The following is a 19,306-nucleotide window of genomic DNA, read 5'->3' on the forward strand; positions in this document are numbered from 1 at the left end:
TTTAAGTATTTCATTCCACATGTTTTCATTCATAGTTTTGATGTTTTCAATGTGAATTTACAACTTTTATTGTCATGAAAATAAAGAAAACTCTTTGAATGAGATGTGTCCAAACTTTTGGTCAAACTTTACAATTGTCTTGAAGGAGTTCTTAGAGGTGATGAGCACTGGTTCGCTACTTTGACTTCACATTGGGGTCCAATTTACCCTAAACAATTTCAATTGGGTTAAGGTCAGGAGACTTTGGAGGTCACGCCGTCATCTGACGTACCACTCCATCCATCCACTTCTCAGTCTTATAGTCGTTACATTGCCTGGAGGTGTGTTTTTGGTCATTGCCCTGTTTTAACACAAGTGATTGACCTGTTAAGAGGAAACCAGAAGGATGGCATGTTGTTTCAGAATTCTGTGTAAACCATGTTCGGTAAACATGCCTTGAATTTAGAATAAATCACTAGTAAAGTCACCAGAAAAGCATCACCTCAATCTCAGATTTTTTATTTATTCTCTAAATATTATTTGTATTATTAATAAGAATTTCAGTTTTAAAATGTTATTAGATACAGCATGTACAATAGTGACAGGGGTTGTATATTTAACATAAGACTTAGAAGAATGGTGTTAGTCATAAAATGGGATTTTTCAGAAATCTACTGATGTACATGCAGGTACCAAAAAATGTATACACCTAGAAAATGAAAGTGATGTAAACGATTTTTAGTAGAGTATATAAGAGAGGAGGCCACACTGAAACTCATATCACCATATAAACCTTTTATTGTAAGAAGTCTAATCAGTGGTAAGTAATATATACTTATATCTTAGATTAGCAAGTTACTAGAACACATTTACAATATATAACTTTTTAATTCTGTATTCTCCAAGAATTCATTTTTGCTTTATTCTTTTTCTGCAGGTATTAACAACTTTCTCTAATTTCTCACCATGAGCGCTTTGTTTGTTTTCTTCGGGATCGTCGTATCTTGGATTTTAATTCCAAGTACTGAAGCAAATAGAAATCAGTGCCCCATTTCTGCTAATATCAATGAATTTCACAGTTCTTTTGAGACACTGAAAGATTTCTTGGTAAGAAAAATCATTATTAGAGAAAAGTACCGTATATGTATTATTAGATTAGCAATTTAGAAAATATTCTGAAAATATTCTGATATTACATTTTTTACCTATTGTAGTTTATGTGTACCTTTAAACAAAGACATTAAGATTGCAAATATTTTTATTCCAGACATTACATGATTTCCATTAAAAACATAATCTCTACAAATACATAAGAAATGTCCTGTCAATTAAGTTCAAAACTCTGTGCAGATTGGGTCCTTTTTTTTCTTTTATCTTTTGAAATGAATTCCTTAGCAGTCAGGAAGGAGAGGAACATAAGTTTTTGCTTTCTGCAAAGAATGCACTTAATAGACCTATTAAGCAAGTTTTCCTATGTGTTGCCACTGAAAGAAATGTCCGAAACAATACCAATAAGAGAAAATATCCAATGGGTGAACATGATGTGATATACAGTATATCTCCTAGTGAAGAGTGCCCTCTAAAACCTAGTGGGAACTAAGCACCTATGGAGCAAAACTTTGTTGGGAGATTTTTCATTGAGCTTAGTGATCAAGCTCTTTGCTGTATGTTTCCTTATTTTCCCATTTCAAATAATTGTGAATGAATGTTATATTGCCTTCTGCTTGTAAAGCTAAGGGACGTTGGGATGCCTGGCTCTTCAGATATTTATATAGTACGAATATAAGGCCTAAGTCAAATGAAAAGTCATATGAAAAGGCTCGTTAAAGGGCCACTTTTGAATTTTAGGATTGCTACTTCCAATAGTTGGCACTAGAGTTTGTCTCCTTCCTCCCTGTAGCTGTAAGACTCCTCATTGGCAGCCAGATTGGCTTATCAGGTCTCCACATGGAGAAATGTTTTCCCCTTGGACACCACTATAGCTTCTCATACAGCCAGATCAGATCTCATACTTTGAACTGACGTGGGGCAATCACCCCGAAACACGGTGTTTGCAAATTGAGGTTCTGATCTGGCATAAATCCTTAGTCAAAAAGGCTTGTTAAAGGGCCACGTTTGACTTTTAGGATTGATACTTCCAATAGGTAGCGCTAGCGTTCATCTCCTTCCTCCTTGAAGAGACAATTTGGATAAGGCCAAGGGCATCCACTTAAGAATTGAACTTATATTCCAAAAGGGCTCAGTCAAGGGTTATATGGTTGCTTAAAGTTGCATAGTTAGATAGGCTCAAAAAAGACTTAGGGGTACTTTGCACACTACCACATCGTAGGCCGATTGCTGCGATACCGAGCGCGATAGTCCCCGCCCCCGTCGCACATGCGATCTCTTGTGATACCTGCCGTAGCGAACATTATCGCTACGGCAGCTTCACATGGACTTACCTGCCCTGCCCCTGACGTCGCTCTGGCCGGCGACCCGCCTCCTTCCTAAGGGGGCGGGTCATGCGGCGTCACAGCGACGTCACACAGCAGGCGGCCAATAGAAGCGGAGGGGCGGAGATGAGCGGGACGTAAAAATCCCGCCCACCTCCTTCCTTCCGCATAGCTGGCGTGAGCCGCTGGATGCAGGTAGGAGATGTTCCTCGCTCCTGCGGCTTCACACACAGCGATGTCTGCTGCCGCAGGAACGAGGAACAACATTGTAACATCAGTCCTTCTGAAATTATGGAAATGACCGACACTACACCAATGACACGATTTCGACACTTTTGCACTCGTTAATCATATCAAAAGCGATTTACACACTCCGATATCAACAGCGATGCCAGATGTGCGTCACTTTCGATTTGACCCCACCGACATCGCACCTCCGATGTCATAGTGTGCAAAGTACCCCTTAGGTCCATCACGGTCGACCTTTCCCCACTAGTTATACATTTCCACTTGAAAGATTATAGTCAGTAATAATAAATAATAATTTATGATATATCTAGCTATCTATATGTATATATATATATATATATATATACACACTTATTTATAACCCACAATACAATTTGGCTTGAGAAAAAGCCCTTTTTGAAATGCTGATATAGCATTTGCCATTACTACCTTTTGTGACAGGGTGTTCCACAGTCTTTCTGCTTTAACTGTAAAGATACTTTTTTATATAGCTAATTAAATATTTAATCTGGCTAGATCTAAAGATTTCTCTAAAGAGGAGACTATGTTTCTCATTGTCATGTAATGAACATTTGAATAATTTAAGAAAAAAAAGAAAAATGTATATCTCACCTGTATGCTTTAAATAGGATGTCCTAAAGGTTAATTCCCATTCATTTATAATTTATTTATGGTTTAACAAGATTTTTATCAGAGATTTCAAGCATACAACACATGGAAAAAAATCAGCAAAAAAATTACAATAAATATAATGTTCCTTTTTTTAAATTTTCTGCATCATCTACTTCAATATACTGTAGTTTTAGTGCAGAATAGTAGACACAAAATGTGCTGTGAAATATTCCATAATGCCTAGGTCATCAACAAGAATAGAGTGAAAAAAATAAAAACAACTTATGAAACAAAAAAATATAGCTTCAAGAAAAAAAATCGTAAATATTATTGAACTATATATACAGTATAGATACAATATATAGATCACATATACCTGTAAATTAATAGAGTAATTGTATAAGAGTTTGTGTATTGCAGTTGATATTGCTGAAGAGTAGAGTTGAGCGCGGTTCGCGGTTCATGGTTCTCCAGTTCGTGGTTCGAGTGATTTTGGGGGCTGTTCTAGATCGAACTAGAACTCGAGCTTTTTGCTAAGGCTCGATAGTTCTAGTTACGTTCGAGAACGGTTCTAGCAGCAAAAAGACAAGCTAATTACTAGCTGGCTTTCCGCTGTAATAGTGTAAGTCACTCTGTGACTCACACTATTATGAAATTTCAGCGTATAGTGTGCGGGAACAGCGCATTCAGATCACTGCTGTTTGGATAATGGCGATCGCCATTTTTTTTTTCCTTGTCTTCCTTCCCTAAGCGCGCGCGTGTAGTGGGGCGGGCCAGCATGTCAGCCAATCCCAGACACACACACACCTAAGTGGACTTTTAGCCAGAGAAGCAACGGCATGTGTGATAGGATGTCCATGTCACATGTCCCTGCATTATAAAAATGGACATTTTCCTCCAGCACGCCATTATCTGCCTTCTGCGTCTGGGTGTCAGTCAACGCTGGCGTAGCTCCTGTCTCCGATATCGCTGTTACGCTCTATACACAGCGCTATACAGAATAGGGATAGAAGTTTCTATTAGTCCTTGTAAGGGCTAATACCAGCAGGGTCAGAGCCATAAGTGCAGGCCCGTAAAAAGAGATTTTAACAGCTAAACAAGATGACAGAGTCTGTGTAGCTAAGGTCAGGGATTTCCTCACTGCATTTTCCCATTAGGAGGGATAGAAAGGGAGGCTTCCTTTCCTCTACCCAGACCCACAACCCTGCCACTGTACCCTCCTGCCCTTTGCACACTCAAGCTCATTGTTACTAAGCCATTATACTAGCGAACACTGAGGAAACTTAGCGGCATCCTAAAAGTGGCTGTTGGACTTCCATTAGTGTCCCACTAATGCAAACCTATGTGCAGCACCTCTGCATTGCACACTCAAACTCATTGTTACTAAGCTATTATACTAGCAAACACTGAGTAAACTTAGTGGCATCCTAAAAGTGGCTGTTGCTCTCAAGCTAATTGTTACAAAGCCATTATAATTCAAAACAAAGCCATTAAAAATACCAAACACTGAGGAAACTTAGAGGCATCCTAAAAGTGGCTGTTGGACTTCATTAGTGTCCCACTAGTGCAAAGATATTTGCAGCACCTCTGCATTGCACACTCAAACTCATTGTTACTAAGCTATTATACTAGCAAACACTGAGTAAACTTAGTGGCATCCTAAAAGTGGCTGTTGGACTTCCATTAGTGTCCCACTGGTGCAAAGCTATTTGCAGCACCACTACATTGCACACTCAAACTCATTGTTACTAAGCCATTATACGAGCAGACACTGAGAAAACTTAGTGGTATCCTAAAAGTGGCTGTTGGACTTCATTAGTGTCCCACTAGTGCAAAGATATTTGCAGCACCTCTGCATTGAACACTCAAGCTCAATGTTACAAAGCCATTATAATACCAAACACTGAGGAAACTTAGTGGCATCCTAAAAGTGGCTGTTGGACTTCATTAGTATCCCATTAGTGCAAAAATATTTGCATCACCACTGCATTGCACACTCAAACGTATTGTTACTAAGCTATTACACTAGCAAACACTGAGTAAACTTAGTGGCATCCTAAAAGTGGCTGTTGGACTTCCATTAGTGTCCCACTGGTGCAAAGCTTTTTGCAGCACCTCTGCATTGCACACTCAAACTCATTGTTACTAAGCTATTAAACTAGCAAACACTGAGTAAACTTAGTGGCATCCTAAAAGTGGCTGTTGGACTTCCATTAGTGTCCCACTGGTGCAAAGCTTTTTGCAGCACAACTGCATTGCACACTCAAACTCATTGTTACTAAGCCGTTATACTAGCAAACACTGAGTAAACTTAGTGTCATCCTAAAAGTGGCTGTTGGACTTCATTAATGTCCCACTAGTGCAAAGATATTTGCAGCACCTCTGCATTGAACACTCAAGCTCATTGTTACAAAGCCATTATAATACCAAACACTGAGTAAACTTAGTGGCATCCTAAAAGTGGCTGTTGGACTTCATTAGTGCCCCACTAGTGTAAAGATATTTGCAACACCACTGCATTGCACACTCAAACTCATTGTTACTAAGCCATTATACTAGCAAACACTGAGTAAACTTAGTGGCATCCTAAAAGTGGCTGTTGGACTTCCATTAGTGTCCCACTGGTGCAAAGCTTTTTGCAGCACCTCTGCATTGCACACTCAAACTCATTGTTACTAAGCTATTGTACTAGCAAACACTGAGTAAACTTAGTGTCATCCTAAAAGTGGCTGTTGGACTTCATTAATGTCCCACTAGTGCAAAGATATTTGCAGCACCTCTGCATTGAACACTCAAGCTCATTGTTACAAAGCCATTATAATACCAAACACTGAGTAAACTTAGTGGCATCCTAAAAGTGGCTGTTGGACTTCCATTAGTGTCCCACTGGTGCAAAGCTTTTTGCAGCACAACTGCATTGCACACTCAAACTCATTGTTACTAAGCCGTTATACTAGCAAACACTGAGTAAACTTAGTGTCATCCTAAAAGTGGCTGTTGGACTTCATTAATGTCCCACTAGTGCAAAGATATTTGCAGCACCTCTGCATTGAACACTCAAGCTCATTGTTACAAAGCCATTATAATACCAAACACTGAGTAAACTTAGTGGCATCCTAAAAGTGGCTGTTGGACTTCATTAGTGCCCCACTAGTGTAAAGATATTTGCAACACCTCTGCATTGCACACTCAAACTCATTGTTACTAAGCTATTATACTAGCAAACACTGAGTAAACTTAGTGGCATCCTAAAAGTGGCTGTTGGACTTCCATTAGTGTCCCACTGGTGCAAAGCTTTTTGCAGCACCTCTGCATTGCACACTCAAACTCATTGTTACTAAGCTATTATACTAGCAAACACTGAGTAAACTTAGTGGCATCCTAAAAGTGGCTGTTGGACTTCCATTAGTGTTCCACTGGTGCAAAGCTATTTGCAGCACCTCTGCATTGCACACTCAAGCTCATTGTTACAAAGCCATTATACTAGCAAACTATGCTGCCAGTTTAAGGGCCGTAGTTGCATTGTCAGGGATAATTATTGTTGATTATTCTGCTGTTAATAAAGCTAGACCACCGCTGCAATCTACACCACCTCTCAATTTTTACTACCACATTTTAAGTGCACAATCTTGTCGCAATCAAAATGAGTGGCAAAATGACAGATGCTGGTGGAAGGGGAAGAGGCGTGTTGGAAAAGGAAAAAAAGGGTTTGTCCGTGGGGAAGGTGGCAAAGCTCCATTAACATCTGCTGAAGATAGACCATCTTCCAGGAGACGTAAGATGTCTACTACTTACCGTAGACAATCCGATGTGTTCCCTTTTTTACGGACACAAACAACTGCAACAAAGGTAGATGATGGCCAAAAAAGGAAAATGCTTGAATGGATCTCAAGTGGTCCAACAAGTGCCCTCTCCGCCACCTCAACTACCGCATCCAAAAAACACCAGTCCTCTGAGTTGTCAGCCCAATCACACTTGCTTTCTCCCAGCTCTGAAGTCTCCATCCGCCCTGCACAGTATGGTGGAACTGAGATGGCTGAGTCTGCAGAGCTGTTCAGTCACACTATAGCCTGGGAATCAGAAGTCTGCTCCCAAGCTACAGTGAGTACAGACCAGGAAATGGTCTACAGTAATGCCCAGAACCTTTGTGACTCTGATTCAGGCCGTGAGGACCAAGTTTATGAGCATAATGTTGACCCTTTTTCACAAACTGTAACACCTGTTGTTATAGACAATGAGGAACATACTGATGACAATGAGACACAGATACCAGATTCTGATGACAACTCAAATATTCTGTCAGGGCAAGAAGAGGCTCGGTCTGAGGGTGAGGGGAGTGCAAACACAACAATTGATGAGGAAGTTCTAGATCCCACCTACTGTCAACCCACAGTCAGGCACTCGAGGAGGTCAACAGAGGCGGTGGAGGAGGATGCAACCGACGACAAAGTTACCTTGCGCCTTCCTGGACAGAGTCAGAGCACTGGTAGCACATCTACAACTGCATCCTCAGCCACCACTCTGCCTCTGAGCACTAGTCGGGGTGGATCAGCAGGTCGCATGCCCTCTAAGCCTTGCATAGCCTGGTCCTTTTTTGACATAGCAAAAGATCGCCCAAATTATGTGATCTGTAAAATTTGTCGTGATTCTGTTAGTAGAGGGCAAAACCTCAGCAGTTTGACAACTTCTTCCATGAATCGTCGCATGAATAAATATCATATGTCCCAGTGGGAAGCTCACCGTGCTGCAATGTGGTCTAGCGGAGAGAACCATCCACTGCCTGCCCCTTCCAGTGCATCCGCGCGCTCTTCATCTTCTAGGACTGTGGGGACAGCTGTCACACCTGGTTTTCCACGCACAACTTCCACCACTGTAACTGCAACAGGCAGTTTGCTTGGTAGGTCTCAGTTGGTTGGGAAGGGGAAACAAGTGCGTGTGTACAGCTCTCTCAGACATCGATAGCACTAACGTTGGATGAAGGCAACATCATGTCTACGCCTGCACTTTCCTCACAAACCTGCATTTTTCCAGGGACACCCTACTCAACACCGTCTACACACAGCAGCCAGATCTCTGTCCCTCAGATGTGGACAAATTAAAGGCCATTTCCTGCGACTCATGACAAAGCTAAGAGGTTGACTTTATCCCTCTGTAAGCTCTTGGCTACCGAAATGCTGCCTTTCCGCCTGGTGGACACACAAGATTTTAGAGACCTTATGTCTGTCGCTGTGCCCCAGTACCAGATGCCCAGTCGCCACTACTTCTCTAAGAAAGGAGTGCCTGCACTACACCAGCATGTCGCACACAACATCACCGCTTCCTTGAGAAACTCTGTGTGTGAACGGGGGCATTTCACCACCGATACTTGGACCAGTAAGCATGGACAGGGACGTTACATGTCGCTGACTGGGCACTGGGTAACTATGGTGATAGATGGTGAAGGGTCTGCTGCACAAGTTTTGCCGTCCCCAATGCCGTTGTCAATCATCTGTCTGTCCATGTTCCGCCACTGCTTCTGCCTCCTCCACCTCATCTGGGTCCTCCACCTCCGCCCCAAGCCTGCCTGGTCAGGCCACCAGCGTTCTCACTGTGCAGAAGGAATCACGCACCCCTCATTACTATGCTGGCAGCAGAGCGCAACGGCATCAGGCGGTATTTAGCTTGAAATGTCTTGGAAATAAGAGTCACACAGCGGCTTAGTTGTGGGCAGCTCTGGAGACTGAGTTTAATAAATGGTTGTCTCCACTCAACCTGCAGCCTGGTAAGGCCGTGTGCAACAATGCTGCAAACCTGGGTGTGTCGCTTCGCCTGGGCAAGGTGACACACGTGCCTTGTATGGCTCACGTGTTGAACCTTGTTGTCCAGCAATTTTTAACACACTATCCCGGCCTAGATGGCCTTCTGAACAGGGCACGAAAACTGTCTGCTCACTTCCGCCGTTCAACCACCGCTGCTGAGCGACTTGCATCGCTCCAGAAGTCTTTCGGCCTGCTGGTTCATCGCCTGAAATGCGATGTGGCGACACGCTAGAATTCGACTCTCCACATCTTACAGTGACTGTGGCAGCACCACCGAGCCCTGGTGCAATACGTCATGACGTATAGCCTGGGCCAACGAGATGCAGAGGTGGGGAAGATCACCCTGATGGAGTGGTCTCAGATCAAGGACCTATGCATCCTTCTGCACAGTTTCGACATGGCGACGAATATATTTAGCGCTGACAATGCCATTATCAGCATGACAATTCCAGTCATTTACATGCTGGAGCACACGCTAAACACTATTCGGAGTCAGGGGGTGGGACAACAGGAAGGGGAGGAACTACAGGAGGATTCATATGCGCAAGACACAACAACATCACCAAGGTCCAGACGTTCATCATCACCAACGCGGCAGGCATGGGACCATGGGGGACAGGGATCAACAAGGGCGCATGGTAGCAGGCAAAATTTTGAGGAAGGTGCAGGAGAACATGAAGAAATGGATGACGAACTGTCTATGGACATGGAAGACTCAGCGGATGAGGGAGACCTTGGTCAAATTTCAGTTGAAAGAGGTTGGGGGGAGATGTCAGAGGAATAAAGAACGGTTAGCACCTCTATGCCACAAACACAGCGTGGACTTGGTCCGCATGGCTGCGCAAGACACATGAGTGCTTTCTTGCTGCACTACCTCCAACATGACCCTCGTATTGTCAAAATTAGAAGGGATGATGACTACTGGGTTGCCACACTATTAGATCCCCGGTAGAAGTCCAAATTTTGTGACATAATTCCTTCCATAGAAAGGGACGCACGTATGCAGGAGTATCAGCAGAAGCTGTTACTCGATCTTTGCTCGGCTTTTCCACCAAACAACCGTGCAGGTGCAGGGAGTGAATCTCCCAGTTGTAACTTGACAAACATGGGTTGGTCTCATCAGCTTAAACAGTCTACCCGTACCAGTAGCACCGTAACTGGTGCTGGTAACAGCAATTTTATTGAATCTTTTCATAATTTTTTTAGACCCTCCTTTGCAAGGCCACCAGAGACAACAAGTCTGACACATGGTCAACGGCTGGAGAGGATGATACAGGAGTATCCCCAAATGAACATCGATGCCATGACTTTGCAAATGGAGCCTTGCTCATTTTGGGCTTCAAATCTTGAAAAATGGCCAGAGCTCTCCACTTACGCCTTGGAGATTTTGTCGTGTCCAGCTGCCAGCGTTGTCTCTGAACGTGTCTTCAGTGCTGCTGGGTGTGTGCTGACAGATAAGCACACACGTCTGTCCAGTGACAATGTGGACAGACTAACGTTCATCAAAATGAACAAGTCATGGATCCACAAGGAATTTACTATCCCTGTGTCATCCTGGGGAGAGTAAATGCTTGTGGATTTGGAATGTGCTTGATGCAAATCAAAACATCCTGTTTGCAACTAGGGCACAAGTGCTGCCACTGAAGGGGTGAGTGTCTGTGTGGCCCAATTTTTGGAAAAAAGGGAGACTCCGCTTGGAGTAACCCTTGCTTGCTGTTTTTTTTAAAAGGAGCCAAAATGAACAACTCATGGTTCAGCAAAGACTTTGCTACCTACCCCGGGGTCATCCTGGGAACGGTTAAGTATGGCGTATTTTTGAATGTGCTTGATGCAAATCTAGCTGTGAAGTGTACAACTGGGGCACAAGTGCTGCCACTTAACGGGTGGGTGTGTGTGGGGCCCAATTTTTGGAAAAAAAGGGAGACTCCGCTTGGAGTAACCCTTGCTTACATTGTTTTTAAAAATGATCCAAGAAGCACAGAGCTGGGATCAGGATAGACTTTGCTACCTACCCCGGTGTCATCCTGGGGACGGTTAAGTATGGCGTATTTTTGAATGTGCTTGATGCAAATCTAGCTGTAAAGTGTACAACTGGGGCACAAGTGCTGCCACTGAAGGGGTGGGTGTGTGTGTGGCCCAATTTTTGGAAAAAAGGGAGACTCCGCTTGGAGTCACCTTGCGGTGTTTTACATGATTTTAGAAGGGCGTGCCATGCCTATGTGCCATGCCTATATCTGTGTCTCCTCCTCTTTTTCCTTGTCCAGCTCTTTTGTTTTCGCATGAGTATATGTCCTTGTCACTTTCCCATGTGTTTGTGTTGTGTTGTGAGTTGTTTGTCACCTTTTGGACACCTTTGAGGGTGTTTTCTAGGTGTTTTTATGTGTTTGTGATTGCCTGCCATTGTTTCCTATGTGGTTCGAGTGGTTCATCGAACGTTCGTCAAACCGAACTCGAACGAGACCTCCGTTTGGCGAACTGAACTCGAGCCGAACCGCGGCCGGTTCGCTCATCTCTACTGAAGAGGCTTTTTGTATGTTTAATATTTTATCATGCTCCAAAGCTGCATTTCCATTGGACTGTCCGTATTTTGCCTATGGTTTTACTCGTCACCTACAGCAAACTTGAAGCTGGGAAAAAAAAATAATTCCATTTGACTTTTTTTTTTTTAGTACACCAAGGACACAATTACAGATGTTACTCTACTTAAAGCAAAAGATTTAAAACATATACAAGTAAGTTTTTTTATGTCCCTCCTCTTAGCAATATTAATGGTACCGTATTTTTGGGATTGTAAGACGCACTTTCCCTTCCAAAAATTTGGAAGGAAAATGAGGGGTGCATCTTATAATCTGAATGTGGCTTACGGGGGGGGGGGGGGCTGGTGAAGTGGGATCACAGGAGACAGGAGCAATGCTGTTACGGCTGTGCTGCGGCTGCTCTGTTGGGACGGCTGTGCTGGGGCTGCGGGCGCTGTATTGCTGGGGCTGCGGAAGCTGTGTTGCTGGAGCTGCAGGTGGTGGGGCCTTCAAATAATGTCACCTGGAGTCGGCGTGAGTGCAGATGAAGCTCTTGGCTTAAGATCTCATATGCGCACGCGACACTTCTGGCCCATTGTTGTCCGAGCAGTGGACCTAAGGAAAATGGTTCCTGGAGGTGGCGTGTGTGCAGAAGAAATATCGGCTTGTCATTGAGCCGATAGCTCAATCTGTGCACGTGCCATCTCCGGGTGCCATTTCTTTGAAGCCCGCACCACCAACAGCATTTGGGACACCCGCCGCATTGGGACAGTGGGACAGCATCTGGGCATCTAGGACACCTGCTGCCCCGCCTGCAGCATCGCCCTGCTTCACCACTACACCTGCCTTCTGTGACCTCACTCCATGACTGCTGCCGCACCCACCTTATTTTCTTTAAGTTTGGGGTGCATCTTATAAGCAGGTGTCTTATAAACCACAAAATAAGGTAATTTTTAAAAATAAGGCCACTGCTATAAATATTAAAATTATTTAAAATAATAATCAAGATTGAGGGAATCATTATTTTATACACAAGCTACGTTGCCTCTTTATACTTTTTCTGCTATATTTATCAACATTAGTAATGATAAAATCAATCTTATTAATATATCCTTTATTCATTAACCACTACATTTCAACTATTGAGCTGTAATTAAAAATTCCTACAATTTTTCTACATAGCTTTTTTGCCTAGATGTCTCCATGACTACAGACTGCAAACAAATACCATATACTGTAGTCTGGCCCTGCATTTATATTCCTTTCTATCTGCCCCTAATTACATATGTTTAGTAGGATATCAAAAAGTACTGATGAATTGCAATGTGGCTGTAGTGTCAGACTAGGTTTCTTTGTACTTTACTATAGTTGCCACAACTGTGTAGGTAAGGGATTGACATATTTATATATATTTATTGGTGTCGCCAACATATTTCGATTTGCACGAGGGTCTTTGTCAGGATTTGTTTGCAGTCACAATTGAGTCATATAGATCTGTACATGGACCTGTAGTCAGAAGATTATAGGTGACATTAATTCAACCATTTGAAAGATTGTTTAATTTTTCCATTTAGATTTATTTGAAGAATTGAATAATTTTTGAAAGGGGAACATAACATTTAACACAGAGTCTTAAAAGTTTACTTAGGCTCTGTTCTCAATATAGATGGCCTATGATCAGTCCTGTTCCTATTGATTTTTGACAGAATAATATTGTCTGCTTTTAAAAAAAAAAAGATGGAAACCCAACTGAACTCTGTATAAGGCCATGTGCACACACTGAGTATTTGGTGAGTTTTTTACCTCACTATTTGTAAGCCAAAACCAGGAGTGAGTAAAAATGGTGGACATGTTTCTGTTAAGCGGGCTTTACACGCTGCGACATCGCTAATGCGGAGTCGTTGGGGTCACGGATTTTGTGACGCACATCCGGCCGCATTAGCGATGCCGTTACGCGTGACACCGATAAGCGATTTTGCATCGTTGCAAAAACGTGCAAAATCGCTAATCGGCGACATGGGGGTCCATTCTTAAAAATCGTTACTGCAGCAGTAACGAAGTTGTTCCTCGTTCCTGCGGCAGCACACATCGCTGCGTGTGACGCCGCAGGAACTAGGAAGCTCCCCTTACCTGCCTCCCGGCCGCTATGAGGAAGGAAGGAGGTGGGCAGGATGTTACGTCCCGCTCATCTCCGCCCCTCCGCTGCTATTGGGCGGCGGTTCAGTGACGCTTCAGTGACGTCGCTGTGACGCCGCACGGACCGCCCCCTTAGAAAGGAGGCGGTTCTCCCGTCACAGCGATGTCGCCGGAAAGGTAAGTATGTGTGACGGCTGTTGTGCGGCACGGGCAGCGATTTGCCTGTGTCGCGCAACAGATGGGGGCGGGTACCCACACTAGCGATATCGGGACCGATAACGCAGTGTGTAAAGTAGCCTTTATACTTTTCCTTTTATTGTGTCACTCCTGGTTTTGGCTACAAATACTGAGGCAAAAACATACCTAATTCTCAACTTGGGCGTATAGCTTTAGTCATCAGGTTTTGTTAGGATCCATAAAAAAAAATCAATGAATGGCTCCTGTAGAAACAAAAACCTTGACAATAATGTGAACAGACCCTAAATATTCTTGATAAAATACCAGCTCTACACTTGTTCATGTAGTATTTTTTTCAGTAGTTTAGGACTAATGGAATATATGTAATATTATTGTTGAAAATTCTTCTAGATACTAAATATTTTTAAGGGGTATTCCCATTCTGAAAATTAATGGCACATACAGTACATAGGATATGCCATAAATATGCGTTAGATTCTACCAATAGGAGCCAGGTAGGTAGGACCCCCATCTATCTTGTGACACTGTTGGCCTCTTGTCAGTGGAGAGGTGGTCAGAATACCCATAAAATATATAGGAATTCTCATTAACACTCCACAGTAAATGTTAGTGGCCTAGCCTCCACTGGTGGGACCCACATTTTAATACCTTTATGGTACATCTAGTAGATAGGCCCTAAATATACAAGATGCAAATGTCCCTTTAACTCATAACACTTAGTGACAAAAAAATTTCCTCATAAAATGATATATTTTTGTTCTCATCACTTTCTTACTCCAGCCCTTCGAAAAATGCTGCTTCCTACACAATCTGGGTAACTTTTATGTGGGTAATGTTTTTCCTGTCCTGGAACTAACAGCAATGGAACAACATAGGAATCTTTTTCACTTGGCAAACTCAGTTCTGAGTCTGACTAAAGAGCTGAACAAATGTGTAAGTATAAATCAAAGAAAAAGTAGAGAAAAATGAATACAAGTATAAACACATGTTTAAAACATGTACAGGGTACTAATTTGATAGTTTATCACTTTGATACTTGCTGTAGGGTAGTTATTTGCTTCCTTTTGGTTTGGATTAAAGGGAACCGTCGGGTCTCTTATGCCCTGCAAGTCAGCAGCATGTACATTTACAGGTCAAATTTCTCTTCCTGACCATCCTTGTATAACAATATTCCCTAAAATAAAACTTTAAAAAAAGTATTTATAACCTCCATTATTTGTATACAAATTATGCCTTTGACTTGTTGGAATGTTAGTTCCCCAGACTAATCAGCCCTATTTCCAAGTTATCACCCCCCTATAGGCATGGTTTTCACCCCCTATGGGTATGATCATCATTGCCAAATAATGGAAATTTCAAGCATCCGCACGGCACATTTCGACAACGTCAGTGCTTCTCAGAAGTGGACGATTCCCAGCTTCATTAGGTGCACTGCGCATGACCAGTACTTCAGAAGCTGGCTCATGTACATGTGTTATGAAATTCTGCTCATGTGCAGTGCGCCTAATGAAGCCAAGATGTGTACACATAGCTTCAAAGGTATACTGATGCAACCGAAATGAGTTGTGTGCATGCTCAAGATTTCCATTATCTCGCAGGGATGCCGGCTCATTGAAATCAGGTTATTAGGCCCACAGGGGAGTGATAACATAGAAAGAAGGATAACTAGTCACAGGCCTTATTTGCATATGAAAAATGGCCTTTAAAGGCATGAAAATATGTCTTATCTGCTTGTTTATATTGTCTCCTTTCGAGGGGTTATACACTCTGTATGAAAATGAGCTTATTGGGTCAGAAGTATGGGAAGAAAGTCCTGAGAACTTTGGAATGGCATATCAAAGTATCAAATTATTAAATGCGGTTAGATCAGACACAATAATGGACTCCTAGTGCAACCTTATTTGGAGCATTTCTTGTAACTAACGTAAATTTCTTACAAGTCAACCCTCAAATATACTATTACACCTTGTTAATAAGGATTACAATACAAGGAATGATAACCATTTTGTTTTTTGGGGGCTTTGTGTCACCTACTTTGCTTATAAATCACCTACTAATTTATCCTAATCCCTTTACATTTTTCTTAAAAGAATACTGCTTTTAGATGTCCTTGTGGTGAGCAATCACATGCAATTATGCAACAATTTAAAGACAATTATTTCAAGGTAAGTTTCACACTTGTTAGATTGAAAAATAAAATGCAGTGTGATAAGACAGATTATTACATTGCATATCAATGAAAAAAATACCACCTTACAGTTTAATGTTCTGTTACCTACTGGCATCCCTGGCGCCTAATTTGATTTGTTGGCACAACTTCATGTGTGTGACATGCCACATCGGTGACGTTGCATCATCCTCGACTTATCAAAAGCCATACCATGGATGCCAGAAGTTAAGAGATTTGCGGGCCTCCCATCTAGCTGCTAGGTACTGGCCTGAATCAGAGTCCAGCAGTGAATTGTTCCGCTCATCACTAACATTTGCCAAACACACAATTTTTAATAGATGTACTGTATATTGAATAAACACTTCTTTTGACATCCTTTATGACTTTCAGTCAATACATTTTGTGGACCAACCCCTTTAATCCGATTATAAATATATAGTTTTAAAATTAATCTCAAGTCTCTTTTTTTTCCAACAGATAACTACAACAAACGCTGCTATTAAGGCCATTGGAGAATTAAACATTTTGTTCCACTGGATAGAAAGGAACTTTTTACCTTGAATATAAATGCCATTTGTTATTTTACATTGGAAGTTCTGAATGTCTGTTTATTAACATAATTTATTAATGCAGGACTGTTTTTAAGGTTTTATTATTGATGCCATTAATATTTGAATTTTTTTAATATTTAATATATGTTCTGTTTAATAAATTATTAAATAAATATTAGTGATGAGCGAGTACTAAAAAGCTCGGGTGCTCGAAGCTCGGGCCGAGCCTCCCAAGATACTCGTGTACTCGGCCCGAGAAACGAGCCCAATGTTATCCTATGGGAGACCCGAGTATTTTTGTGAAATGACCCCCCGGCAGCATGGAGAAACCCTAAAAATGTCACAAAAGTCTCAGAAGAGTGCTCAAATGACATGGCAACAGCATGGGGAAGACCCCTTGAAGCATTTATCACTGAAAAGTCACAGCTGTGAACAATTTTGTCCGCTTTTTGCGCCATTTTTACGGACTCACCAGAAAACCTTCCAAAATGACCCCAAAATGATTTTTCATGGCGGAAATGTTAAGGGCACATACCCAATGGTGAGATAGAGCTGGTGTATGTTAATTTTTGAGATTAATACATGAAAGATTTTACGTGAAAACATTGTGTGGCACTCCGATGTCCCTGAGAAGAGACGTACATGAAGGCCTCTTGAGTCTAATGTGCCCATTTTGAGGAAGTGAGTCTTTGTAGTATTTTCCTTTGCCAGGGCAGTCCAAAATTGTGAGGTTCACCAATGCCCCTGCATACAGACGTGCATGAGGGCCTGTAAACCTGAAGTGCCCATTGTAAGGAAGTGGGTCTATTGTAGTATAGCCCTTAGGCAGGGCAGCCAAAAATTGGGAGGCTCCACATTGTCCCTGGATAGAGACGTGCATGATGGCCTGTAAACCTGAAGTGCCCATTGTAAGGAAGTGGGTCTATTGTAGTATAGCCCTTAGGCAGGGCAGCCAAAAATTGGGAGGCTCCACGTTGTCCCTGGATAGAGACGTGCATGAGGGCCTGTAAACCTGAAGTGCCCATTGGAAGGAAGTGGGTCTATTGTAGTATAGCCCTTAGGCAGGGCAGCCAAAAATTGTGAGGCTCCACGTTGTCCCTGGGTAGAGACGTGCATGAGGGCCTCAAAACATTAAGTGTCCATTGTCAGGAAGTGGGTGTATTATAGTATAGCCCTTAGGCAGGGCAGCCAAAAATTGGGAGGCTCCACGTTGTCCCTTGGTAGAGACGTGCATGAGGGCCTCAAAACATTAAGTGTCCATTGTCAGGAAGTGGGTGTATTATAGTATAGCCCTTAGGCAGGGCAGCCAAAAATTGGGAGGCTCCACATTGTCCCTGGATAGAGACGTGCATGATGGCCTGTAAACCTGAAGTGCCCATTGTAAGGAAGTGGGTCTATTGTAGTATAGCCCTTAGGCAGGGCAGCCAAAAATTGGGAGGCTCCACGTTGTCCCTGGATAGAGACGTGCATGAGGGCCTGTAAACCTGAAGTGCCCATTGGAAGGAAGTGGGTCTATTGTAGTATAGCCCTTAGGCAGGGCAGCCAAAAATTGGGAGGCTCCACGTTGTCCCTGGGTAGAGACGTGCATGAGGGCCTCAAAACATTAAGTGTCCATTGTCAGGAAGTGGGTGTATTATAGTATAGCCCTTAGGCAGGGCAGCCAAAAATTGGGAGGCTCCACGTTGTCCCTGGGTAGAGACGTGCATGAGGGCCTCAAAACATTGTTCCCATTGCAAAGGAGCGGGTCTCCTGTCGTTGTAATGTCCATTCTGCAAAGAATGGGCGAAAAAATTTACCACTGGGGGTATACCTGAAACAAAGGCCTAAGTATTGCAATTTGTAACGGTCATCATCATGGTGGCGCATGAGGAGAAGGAGGAGCAGTCCAGCGATTATCCAAAGTCCAGAAGTGTGTACCCATGGGTGAGTGGAGGTACATGGCAAACTTTAAATTCCGCTCTCATTTGCTGGTGGTGTGGTGAAGTCTGGCCCAATCCAACCCTTGTTCATCTTGATCAGAGTCAGCCTGTCAGCATTTTCAGTTGACAGGCGGGTGCATTTATCTGTAATGATTCCACCTGCGGCACTAAAAACACGCTCTGACAAAACGCTAGCAGCAGGGCAGGCCAGGACTTCCAAGGCGTAGAGAGCCAATTCATGCCACGTGTCCAGCTTGGATACCCAATAATTGTAAGGCACAGAGGAATGTCGGAGTACAGTTGTTCGATCTGCAAGGTACTCCTTCAGCATCTGGGCAAACTTAGGATTTCTTGTGGCACTACCCCGCACCTCAGGGGCTGTGGTACGTGAGGGGCTGAGAAAACTGTCCCACATCTTAAAGACTGTTCCCCTACCTCTGGCGGATTGGACTTGTGTCTCTCTCGGCTGTACGCCTCGGTTGTCCACTGATTCATGACCTATGCCGCTAGCGTTTTGTGAGGGGAATGCTTTGCCTACTTCCGTGACTATGGCCTTCCGGAACTGCTGCATTTTGGTTGACCTCTCCTCCACGGGAATAAGAGACAAAAAGTTCTCCTTGTAGCGTGGGTCTAACAGTGTTACCAACCAGTAATGATTGTCGGCCAAGATGTTCTTAACGCGAGGGTCATGAGACAGGCAGCTTACCATAAAGTCAGCCATGTGCGCCAGACTCTTAACAGCCAGG

The 19,306-nt window shown here is 43.0% G+C and overlaps 1 protein-coding gene across 1 annotated transcript; it reads left to right on the plus strand.

Moving 5' to 3' along the window:
* Positions 1-945: 945 nt before the first annotated feature.
* LOC142289023 (interleukin-19-like) lies at positions 946-16,651 on the plus strand. The gene is made up of 6 exons (XM_075333559.1): positions 946-1,086; positions 11,740-11,802; positions 14,701-14,853; positions 15,676-15,780; positions 16,011-16,085; positions 16,568-16,651. The coding sequence occupies exons 1-6, from the start codon at positions 946-948 to the stop codon at positions 16,649-16,651; spliced, it is 621 nt and encodes a 206-aa protein (XP_075189674.1).
* The last annotated feature ends 2,655 nt before the right edge of the window (positions 16,652-19,306 follow it).

The sequence above is a fragment of the Anomaloglossus baeobatrachus genome, chromosome 2 (genome assembly GCF_048569485.1).
Source record: "Anomaloglossus baeobatrachus isolate aAnoBae1 chromosome 2, aAnoBae1.hap1, whole genome shotgun sequence".
Taxonomy (NCBI): Eukaryota; Metazoa; Chordata; class Amphibia; order Anura; family Aromobatidae; genus Anomaloglossus; species Anomaloglossus baeobatrachus.